The following is an 11,432-nucleotide window of genomic DNA, read 5'->3' as shown; positions in this document are numbered from 1 at the left end:
CCGCCCGCCTCGGACGTCACAAGTGCGTCTCCCTGCGTGTCCCTGACTGTCGTGGCGTTACAGGCACAGAAATCACACCCGGTTGCCACGGCAACATCACCAGCCGGGACACGCCGTGCTGTCATCCAGCAACCAGCGAGGAGTCCCCGGGGACGGAGGGGATGTTCTGCTGCCCCAGGGGAGGATGAGGGTCCCACCCAGGCCCTGGGACCCAGAGATGCCATACTTTTGCCCAGAAGCAGCGACTTGTGTAGCTCCACTGCCTTAGTTTAATCCTTTTCCTAGGGACGGCTTTGCTATTCATGAGCCCCTGTTTTATTCCATGCACAGCTTTCATAGAAGCATGAAATGTTAAGAGATTGGAATGGACCTTAGAGATCATCTAGTCCCAATTCCCCCTGCCACAGGCAGGGAATTTTCCCACTAGACCAGGCTGTTCCAAGCCCTGTCCAACCTGGTTTTGAACATTGGCAGGGCTGGGCCAGCCACAACCTCCCTGGGCAATCTGCTCCAGTGCTCAGCACCCTCACAGGAGAGAAATTTCTTTCTAATACTTAACCTAAATTTCCCTTTTAATTTGTCCCCATTCCCCCTTGTCCTATCACTACAGCCCATTCTCTTTCTGCCCATTCTTTAAGTGCTCATCAGCCAAAGGACTCAAGGTTAAAAATCTTCCAGGAAATGAGTGTGTGCAAAATCCTTGGGCAAATTCTGTAGGGGTGCTCCCCCTCATGTTTGCTGAAATTACTTGGGCACTTCCTGTATTTATTCCTTGATGTCTGGATGGCCCTGTTCCTGTTGGGTCCCAAAGCTCTGTGTGTCCTAACATGGGGTTAATGGGTGCTGCAGGCTTGGACTGACTCTCAGCAGAGCGTTGAGCCTCTCTCCTTGTTCTCCCAGAAGGACAAGTGCCACTCAGCAGTGACCTCGAGGTGTTTCTCCATTACCTTCTAGGGCACTGAATCATTTCATTGAAGGACTCTGCAGGCAAGAAGAGGCAGCTGCAGTCACGTCCTATATTCACAGCCTCAGCATGGAAAGCCTCAGCACTCCAGGCCTGATGTGGCATGAAGCTGAATTATTAACAAGTGCTCTCTGCTAGAGGAGAAGCAACTGGAGAGAAGGAGCCTTTCTCATTAGTATTCCCTGGGTGATCAGGGATCTGGCTATGTGGCGTGAGGATCTGCTGATGCTCCAGAGGGGTGGGGAGCTGGAGAATGAGGTTACTGGGAGGTTCACTGGAATCAGTGTTTGGCTCTGTCTGGTGCTGGTGTCTGTTTCCTCTCACCTCAGCATGTGTGACACGAGCGTGCCTCATGCCAGGCACAAAACAGTGCTCAAGGGCTGTCTGTCTTCCCCCAAGGAATAAGCAGCCCCACTAAAGCTGCCATGACAAGCAGGTCCTTCAGCCCCTTCAACAGGAAGCAGTGCTGCCCTTTCTCCTGCAATCTCCCCTTCCATTGAATTTGGACTGCTCAGTGGAGATGCAGGTGAAGTTTTGCTACTCAGGACTCTGTGCTTGAGGAATTCAGTGCAGAGTTCCTTCTAATAAGCTACTCACTGAATAGGTCCAGTAAATACTTTGAAGAGTAAAAACTGGAGAGTTTTTATGAAAAAGAATTCAGTGTAGTGGTTGATCTGCACCTTGAAATGTAGGGATAGTAAAAGCAACTCTTCTTTAGCCCAGGTTTATTCAGGATCTTTGGATAAAAATAAACTCCCTGAAGCAGGACTTAAATTCAGCCTGATTTGCCTCTGTGTTAAGGATGGAGCTCCCAACAGACCCTGCTGGGCTACTGGAGACAACTTAATAAACAAGACATAAGGAGGCTTCCATTAAGGACCTTATTTTATAGATAAAATAAGGAATTAAAGACATAATTCATAGTACAATTGCTACAAATCTCTGCATGGCAAAAGCAGTGCATCTTGCCCAGCACATTTCTTCCAATAACTTTCTTTTTCAGTGAATAATCTGAATTTCTTAAAACTAACATTGTTCATATGCTGATAGACCCAGCAACAACCATTCAGAAAAATCTCTTCAAATAAATAACTGACAACAGACCTGCCTCTCCTGTGTGTTCTTGACCAAAAAAGGATGTATTTAAAATACAAGTAATTTGGAAAGGAGAATACATTATGGTTAGCTTGTTCTTAAATAAAAACCTGTTTCTTTCAAAGCAAAGCTAGGCAGTGCCTGCCAGTTCTCTAACATGCTGCATGTTCGAGCATGAAGTGAGAAACTTCAACTGAAATATTACTGAAAGGAGGGTTTTGTGGTTAGTAAATAATACCTCCTCTGGAGAATTGTGGGCTGGCTGCTCCTGTTCTTGCTGTAGCAGAGGGATTGACTGAAACACCTCATTCTTTGTAGCAGCATGCTGGCTCTAGATGCTGAGTGAATCTAAGGAGTTGGTGATTGAGGGCCCCTCTGAGGGATGCCACAGCAGCCCAGCGTTCCCCTCTACACACAAGGAGCTGTTTCAGCAGTGCAAGATGACACTCTGCCACTGCCCGGGGAAACAGATTTGCATTGCAAAACCTACCTGAGCCTGACATTGTGAAATCGCTCCCCGGTGCTCCATGAACCATAAAAAAGCCCAGCTGAACCGGGCAGGATGAGCCTTGCCCAAGCTACACGCAGCAAACAGCTCCAGGAGCCAGAGCTGGGGAGCAGGAAATGTGTGGGAAAACCATCTGGTGAAGGCACTCAGAAACAGCGTGGAAGTCTTTTTTCATTCACTTCCTGACATAGTAATATGTTGTCTCATTATAGGAAGATGACTGCTTGTTATTATTATTTGTATTAGTAACTCCTAGAAGCCCAAAGGTGGAGACAGGACTCTTGCTGTGCTACCTGCTGTGGGCACATGTAAGAGGAGACCTTTCCCTATACACACTCCTCCATAAAAGGACAGAAGGCATAGGATTATGGTTTTTGTGTTTTTCTTTTTTCTTTTTCTTTTTTTATCCTCGTGGGGAACTGAAACAGATGGGAGAGACTGAAGGAGCTGGAAACAGAACATGTAATAATTCCCAAGCCTCGACTTTCTCAGCAGAACTGTTCTTTGCCTCATACTTTAGCTCTGAGTTCTGGTGAGTGGTTTGTACCCTGGCACACTGCTCATGAGGAGCTCTTCAGTTCTCCTTGGTAAACTTGGCATTTAGCTTGGTGTGGACACACTGCTGAGAGCTCCTGCACCCTTTGCCGTGCTGAGGCAGGGGGAGGGAAATCAAAGCAATGTGCAGAAGGGATTTTAATCATCATGTAGCAAATTAAAAAATACTGTGGAGGTCTTAAACTTGCTCTTTGGCATTTCAATCATGTCTTTCATCATGTGCTCCCAGTCCAGCCAACCAAATATTCCCCATGGTTTAATGCTGCTCTAACCTCAGGCAGTATCTTTGTTCTGCTAAAAGCAGAGAACCAAAGGCTGTATTTCAAGAGGAGGCAAAGTTCCTTATAGCCTACTTACTATTATTAGATATTTAAAGTTCTCCTATATCACCACTTCATTGGAAGACCTCAAAACTTTTTAAGGACCTTATTTTAGCCTCTTGGTGACAGAGGCAAGAGGCTAATTTTTAGATACTGGAACAGACTTAAAATTCCTATCCTTGAGTTTTCCTTATCAGTCCTTGCTAGAACTGATGATGGATTTTTTCAGTCCCAGGCATTAATTGCAAGATAGAGCTTTCCAGGTCCCCTTGCTGTCCTTGTGTGGGTGTGTGTGCTTGGTTGGTTGGCATTCGTGCCAGGTTTAGACAAAGTGAGTATGTGTTGGCTTTTCATCTCTGGGGAAGGCAGAGTTTAAAAAATGTCCTAAGGACTAATTAGTTGGTGAAAGTATGGCAGCAGCAGGAAGGAGGAGGGGCAGGATGGAGGAGATGGTGGCTGCTGCCCTGCTTTGAGATAAAAGAGCTGAAGCCCAGGGAATCCAGCAGAAACAAGCAGGACCGTGTGGGCTGGCAGCTCCTGAGGCTGACTGTCATTCTACACACAGAGCCTTGTGCCAAGGGGATACCTTCTCCAGGAGTGAGATGATCAAGTGTTGTTAAGTGGGGCCACGAGGTGTTAATTGCTAAAAACTGTAGAAATTCAAATTTGAGGAGCTTCTAGTGTAGAATGACTCTACCAGAGAGAACCCTGTCTTTGTGTCCTGTGAGTGAAGCAGGATATAGTGTTGGATGGGGCAGACTTGGGGCTCTGAATAAGGCTTTCATCACCTTATCCCGGACTTCTCGTAACCCTCTGCTCCCAAACAACCCATGGTGACACAAACGCAGAGCCAGGAACACAAGGAGGATACCAGCAACACCTTAAAGGTCACAGAAGCTGTAACAGCACCTCTTTGGAGGGCTTTTCATCTTCCACTGCTCAGTTCATGATCCCAGGAGAGACTCCAGCCTATAGCAAGCACATCCATGCTACTCTTATTTGTCCTTTTTATTAGTTGGAAGCCTAAGTGGTAACAGGAGCCAGAACTACATGGGTGCAGGGTTCAGGCAGTGCCACTGCCTCAGGGATTACATGTGTAACCTCTTCAGAATAAGAGACCAGACACATGAGACTGCAAATACACTATGGAGCAGCAAATAGGGAATATTAAGCAGCTAATATAATGCTGAGATTTTTAAAAGCCTCAGCTAAAGCCCTGAGAATGACAACAGATTGTTCCCTACTCTCTTTCAATTTGTCCAGGTTTTCCTGACTGTGGGAAGACTGTTTACACCCTTGCTGTACCCATTGCTGTATTTGAGTTACTGGCAAGTTTTGGCCAGGTGACAAACTCAATGAGCACTGAATCATGCCTCGGCAAACATCAGCTCTGTCTCTATCAGAGCTTATCTGCATTGGAGAAAAACTGTCCTCCAGGCTGGGAGCAGGGCTGGGCTGGAATGGGAAGGGCAGCACCAATACTCAGCATTTTTGAATGAGGCAGTTCTGAAGTGGGTCAATGAAGACCATTTCTGGCACTAATAGGGAGTTAAGGGAACAAAACCCATGCTTGGACACCACATGCTGGTAGACTTAACTTGGTGGTTCCTCTGACAAGGCTTTGTGGAGTGGCTCTCTGAGAGAGAGGTGGCTGTGAGAGGTTCCTGTAGCACAAGTATCATATGAGGATAATCCCACCTGGTTTAAAAGCCCAAAACAGGCTATCTGGTCTGCCTCTCCTACCTTCTAGTCTGCTCTTCTAGTTTATGCTTCTGCTGGGACAATAACAAATCTTCCATTCCCCAGCCAGTGACAGAAATCATACACACACAGAAGGAGCCAAGTTATTAGCCCAGGATAAGAAACCTGACACAACACAGGGCTTGTGCAATCTTGGGTGGAAACCCTGATCCATGGTGTATCTGGAATGAGCTCTGTCCAGAGAAAAGGTGAAAGATCTGTAGCTCACTTGGGACACATTGCTTTAAGAACATGGATAAACTTAGCAGCATTCCTGAGCTAAGGAAGATCAGGTTTTTTTGGGTTTTTTTTTTCTCTTTTCTTTTTAAAGCTAGTTAACCAAATTGGAATAAGTGACTTTTTTAATCCTTGACAAGAAAATCTACAGTGGAATGAGGAATGATTTCCTCAAGTGTCAGTACAGAGTGTCATACCCAACACTAGCTCCTCTCACCTCCAGAGGCACAGGACAACTGCATACAGAGCTTGAGTGAAGACCTGTACATTTGGCCCTCTTCAGAGTCCTCTGATCCTAGTGTTGTGGTTGAGGTGTCCACCCTCCCATAGGCAAAATCCCTGTGTCAGCCCCAGAGACTCAGCTCTGACAGAATTTAGTCTGAGAGATGTTCTTACAGCATGAGGTGGGCCTCTTCAGCCTGAATCTGTGTGTGTGTGTTTTTGTTCTATGCTATTTTGGGCATAAGCAACTGATAACAAGCAAATGCTTTCGTCTGCTGGAGTAACTGTGTTCTCAAGCATTAAAATTATGGTTTGTACTAACTGTCCAGTGGGTAGGAAAAAAATCAAGGCTCTTAATTCCAGAAGACAGGTTAACTTCTGTGGGAAGGAGGCAGAAACTGTCAAGTCTTTTGCTGTCAGAAAGAAACTCACGCTGCAAGTATTCAGTCAATTAGGCTGATTTGTAGCAGCCTCACTATAAATCCTCTTTCATTCAGAGGCAAGTTAAGCTCTTTGATGAAACACAGCATTCCAAGGAATTTCGGTAGGTTCTCACACATCTAACCACGGCAAAGTTATCTGTAGTGACACACCATCTGAGAATGACACAGGATGTTCAATTCTACAACATTACAGCCAATGTATCTCAAAAAAGGGAGGCCTGCAAAAAGCCTTTCAGCCCACTGTTGCAGATTAGCCTTCTTCTTGCATGCTAAATTTGTTCAGCCTATTAGTAAATTAGAAACAGATTTTCTACATCAGTTCTAGATACAAAAACAGTTGAGAGAGATAACTATGCAGTAAATGACCACTCAACCCAGAAACGCAACTGTTTTGCCCAAGAAATGCATCACTCCTTAGAGGTGTAAAATCAGTTTAAAGGCAGCATGTCTTATCACCACACCTGTGTAACATGACCAGAGGCAGAACCCTTTTTTTCCCTGGAAGCTGGAGCTTCCCCACTCCTTTGCCCCAGAGGGGGATAACAGCAGAGCCATGACCCTGTCCCGTGCCGAGCTGTGCCACCCAGCTGACTCACCCTGCTGAGCTGGTCCAGGAGTCTTTGGTTCTGCTCGGAGAGTTCCTGGACAGCGCGCGTCTTCTCGCGGTCGGCCTCGCGCAGGTGGACCTGCTGCTTCTCCAGCTCGTCCTGCAGCTGCTTCACGTCGCTCTCCAGCTCTGACACCCTTCCTTCCCACTCTCCCTCCTTGTTCTCAAATCGCCGCCGCAGCTCGTGCTTCTCTTGCTCCAGGTGCTACGTGATGGGGGAGAAGAGGTTAGGAAGGGAGGGAAAAAAGGTGAGTGTCTCCTTTTCCTCCTCTATGCTAGGGCTAAAACCTTGTGCAGGAAAGAGGATGGTGCTGGAGCGTGACAATGCCATGGAGATAACAATTCCACATCAGGGCAGGTCACTGGCACTAAAGCCATTTTCCATTTCCAGCAATTGGCCTGTCCTTGGCCACTGGAGTTCAGCACATTGAATTTTTACTGAAATAACTGCCAAAAGAGTGAAGCAGGCTGCATGTCAATAGGCGAGATATATAGGTCAGACAGAGCAATTGATTTAGCAGAGCCCAGCTTAACTCCAAAGCAGTATTTCAGTGGTCAGTGGCATAATTTTTTAAAAATTGCCTTTATAGACAAAATACACAAACTATATACCCTTACTGTTGGTGAGGAATGTAGATGAGGCATCCTTGTTGTCATATGGGTCTCATGAACAACAGCTGAATCATCTATCCATTTGCTCCTTCTATTCCTGACCTAATTAGTTGTCTGAGAGTTTGATAGTGCACAGTAACTCCATTGTTTGATGCAGCCTGCTCTGGAATGGCAATGGATACAATGAACTGGTTGCTATAGACATTATGTACGTCCATGTTCTGGGTTCAGGTTTCTTAGAAACCACTCTCAGTTCTGGAGACTCTGCTCTGCTTTGGATTGGTTGGAAAATGAGGGACAGCACCAATCTGGTGAAACTTTTGCATGTTTTACAGGCTCAGTTAAATGAGGGCTTGATTGAAACAGAGCTGCAAATCAGGTCAAAGCAGATTTATGTTGTGCCCATTTGAAAGAATCCCTGCTCCAAAACCCTGAGCTTGAATTTCCCTTGGTGGCTGAAGACACACATTAACTTTCAGAACAGTCACAGATTGGGGACATGGACACGTCCCAGGATTAGCAGGGAAACCTGAAAAACGGGAGTCCTCTCCTTGTTGGTTGTCCTCTGATCCCCAGAATATTCTCCTGCTACTCTCTATCAGATTCCCCAGTCTTTAAGGAATGTGTCTTAGAAAAGAACAGAAACCCACTGGGCCAAACACTGGTAGTGCTTGCCTATTTCTCCCAGGTGAATTGTTCCCTAGTGAACAATTCCCATGGCACTTCTGATAGGAGGGAAAAATAAACCTGCTAGGTGGAAAAGAAAATTGCACTGCATTTATGTGAAGTGGCTTTTTATTGCTTGTTAGAAACACAGGCTGTGAGGGGGCCGTTTCCCCTGGGTGCCTATTGCTGATGACACACAGCCTCCCTGCAGGGTCCCTGTCACCTTCCTGAACAGGTCTGAATGTCAAAACCCTCCAGTACCTCTCCAGCTTCTGGCCTGTGTATTGCTAATCTTCCACCTCTTTTTGCTCTGCCATACAGATGCCATGTTTTCTCTTTCTTCACCTGATCCCCAAATCCTTTCCTATGCTCCTTCCAGCTCAATGTAGCAGCATGTTGCTTGTGCCCTTCAAATCCTTCTGCAAATTCCAGACTTTCATGAAAAACCCTTAAATATGAGGGAAAGATGATTAAAAACAGTGGCCCATAGTAGGGGATTTCTCCATGTTTCAGACACTAAAAGAATGAGCATCCTTGCAAATGAGAGCTAAGCAGAAATATAAATATTTTAGTGCAATAGGTAGGCATGAGATCCCAACACCTGGCCCATGACAACCATTGCAAAGAAATCTTGTTTGTAGTCCAAGTGTGGCTGGGGCAGCCACAATTTCACTTTCAGCAGCACACTGAAAATTCTGTCTTTTATAGCTCTGCCTCTTTCACTGCTAGGCAACGTTTAGAAAGATCCAGGGCCTTCTCTAAATGGAAAGTGGAACTTCAGCCTGCTGAGAAGCAGCACTGCAGCTGAAGTGCCCCAGACACCCAAATGTGATTTAGAAGCCACCGATAAGCCTTGTCAATCATTTAAAAAGCACTTTAGTTTTTCACTGCAAAAGAAAATCTCCACTACACAGAGCCCCAGTAAATGGCCATCACAAAGGCTGGCATTAGAAGAAGGTGAAGGATATGAAGTTTATTCTGTTGTGACAGAGAAACCAGAACAGAGCAGGGGGGCACAGAGAGGCTGTTGCAAAGAGGAAGAGAACCCAGATGAGATGTGTTGACTGGTCCCTCCTGCTTCTGTCAGCAGCCATCTCTCCTGGCCTGCCCTCACCCCAGCACCTGCAGGGCTGCAGGTCTGGAGAGGGGATTTCTGCACGTAGTGCTGATAGGGCAAACTGCTGGCCTCAGTAGGGGAGTTTCTTGTTTCCTGAGTGTCTCTCCATTCACCAGCTGCTCATTGATTTTTAAACAGAACTGCTTTCTAGAAGATGTTTTCTTCTGAAAACAGCTTCTCTTCAACTTAACTGAGCTGGGCTGGTCCTCATCTGGAGAGATGAAAGCAAGGGGGAGTTTCCCAGCTGATAAAGAGGGTTCATACTGTAAAATGCTTGGACACAGCAGGCTCCTCTGTGTCAGAGGAACAGCACTATTAACTGTTTTAATCCCTTAGAGAGGATAAAACTGTCTAGGATCACATATCAGAATATATTACAGAACTTCAATTTCATGATTAGAAATTAATTTAAATTCAGGCTGTGAAGTGCCAGAATAGGTGTATGGCAGGGATGCTGTACCACAGCAATGAACCCACAAAACTAGAACAGATTTAATCTTGAGGCAAAGCACCCAACGAGCAGACCAGGACCTTGGCTGTTGGGAAATGGAGAGGCTTCACTGAGCTCTTGTAACCAATTCTGAACTGTGAACTGGGACAAAATATCTCCTTTTAAGTGCTAAACATCATTATATCAGGTTGTGACCAAGGATCTCATCTGAGACTTTGCTTTGTGTCACCGTCAGAAAGTTCTCAGCACAGGGAAGGAGGGAACAGCTGTGGGTCCTTCCTCTCTGCTCCTCTGAAATAAAAAAGCTTATTGTGAAATTTTATTCACTTCAGTGGCAACAGGAGGAGGCCGAGATTTAATCTGCAGAGGCTGGGATTATCAAGCTTGTGTTTTAGAAGATTAATGTTGAAATTTGATTTTTTGTGTGGAGCAGCACTGGGTTAAATTTGCCAAACCCAGTGGAAAAAAATTATCCTAAAGTAGATAACACTGACTCCTCTCAAATGGGTAGCCTGGAAAAAAGTAATCTGTTATTTCACTGGGAAGTTAGGGTGATAGTAATGGGATGAAAATATGTAAACAGCCAGTTCTGTTTACAATCTCTTCATTTACCTTCTGAATAGGCCTGTGAGAGAAGAGGTAAACATTTGTGGGATGTTATTTAAAGCACTATAAAGTCGTAGTTTCTCCCCTCTCCTTTTCCCCTCTACATTTTGCAAGCAGTGAGTGGTATTTGAGGTTCCTTAACTCTCTAAGAGTCAGCTTGCTGGTACCTGAACTTGTGCATTTTTCCTTTAATGGCAGGAAAGGTTCTACTCCAACTCCTAAGGAAAACCATGTCAGCACAACAGCACATATGTCTGTTTTTACTTAAAGATCAACCTGGAAACATTCACTCTGGCAAATTTTAATATTCTGGGAAATTCTCATCTGATAAACAGACCCACTAAGCAACAATTTGAGCAAATGTCACCTTCACTATTTTTTTGTTAAAATAGCAAAGGCAGAGAGATTCCCTTGCAAAAAGGAAGGGATCAGCTGAGGTAAATGACAAGCTTAATAAGAGAGAGGAATTTTTGTCAGGAGAACAAAGGGCATACAGTAATTTCACAAATCCTCTTGAACTTGAGAAATGTTAAGTCTGTGAGGAAGGAATACAGGAATATGCAGGACTGTGCAGAAAGGACTGGTCTAGGGCTGTGACTTGAAATGTGAATGTTAGTCCAGCACTTTTCAAACTCTCTCCAGAAAGGCGAGAAAGGCTTTCCTCATCCTTCTAAGCAGTATTACTTATTGGAAGAAATACAATTTCAAGAGTAGCTATGAGGAAGAGTGAATAATAGTGGTTCTCTCACAATTGTGCAAGAGAGTCGTTCCAAAAAAAAAAAAAGCTGCTTGCACAAGTCCTTTTCTTTGTAATAGCTCTATTTTATCTTAAAAAAAATCAATAAATAGCTGAATCCCCCGAGTTCCAGGCAAACAGCTCTCTCCAGATACCTGTAGGCATTTTTTAGAGCAAACAGCTAACAGCGATGTATCATTAGGGCTTATCTCCGGCCATGCCTAAAGCCTTAGCTGCAACAGCTTAAGCATAAGGGCCACATATGCTCTGTAGCTCAGTACCTGCTGTGCAAATTTAACTTACGAGGTATTTCTGTGACGAGATGAGCCGCGCACATCTCTCCCAGGTGGTCCTGGGGCAGAAGAGCCCCCCAGGAGCCCCCGGAGCGCGGTGCTGCAGCCCGGGCCCGGCCCCACACGCCGGCTCTCGGCCGGGGGGACCGGGGGAGAACGGCAGCTTTGCCTCCCCCAGGCCTGGCAGGCATTGCTCAGACCCTTTCTTCCCCGTCACGGCCACTGCGCGTCCCGTGGGCTGCTCGGCCGGGCCCGCGCCC

The 11,432-nt window shown here is 45.7% G+C and overlaps 1 protein-coding gene across 3 annotated transcripts in view; it reads right to left on the bottom strand.

Annotated features, from left to right (window-relative positions):
• Positions 1–11,432, bottom strand: part of BICDL1 (BICD family like cargo adaptor 1) — a 66,881-nt gene that overhangs the window by 37,148 nt on the left and 18,301 nt on the right. For all 3 annotated transcript variants that reach the window (XM_031057451.1, XM_031057450.1, XM_031057452.1), the window contains exon 4: positions 6,681–6,896. In XM_031057451.1, the coding sequence (XP_030913311.1) occupies positions 6,681–6,896 (216 nt within the window). The remainder of the gene's footprint in view (positions 1–6,680; positions 6,897–11,432) is intronic.

This window comes from Geospiza fortis, unplaced genomic scaffold, assembly GCF_000277835.1.
Source record: "Geospiza fortis unplaced genomic scaffold, GeoFor_1.0 scaffold408, whole genome shotgun sequence".
NCBI lineage: Eukaryota > Metazoa > Chordata > Aves > Passeriformes > Thraupidae > Geospiza > Geospiza fortis.
The sequence above is the reverse complement of the archived record's forward strand: the minus strand, read 5'-3'. Positions and strand labels throughout refer to the sequence as shown.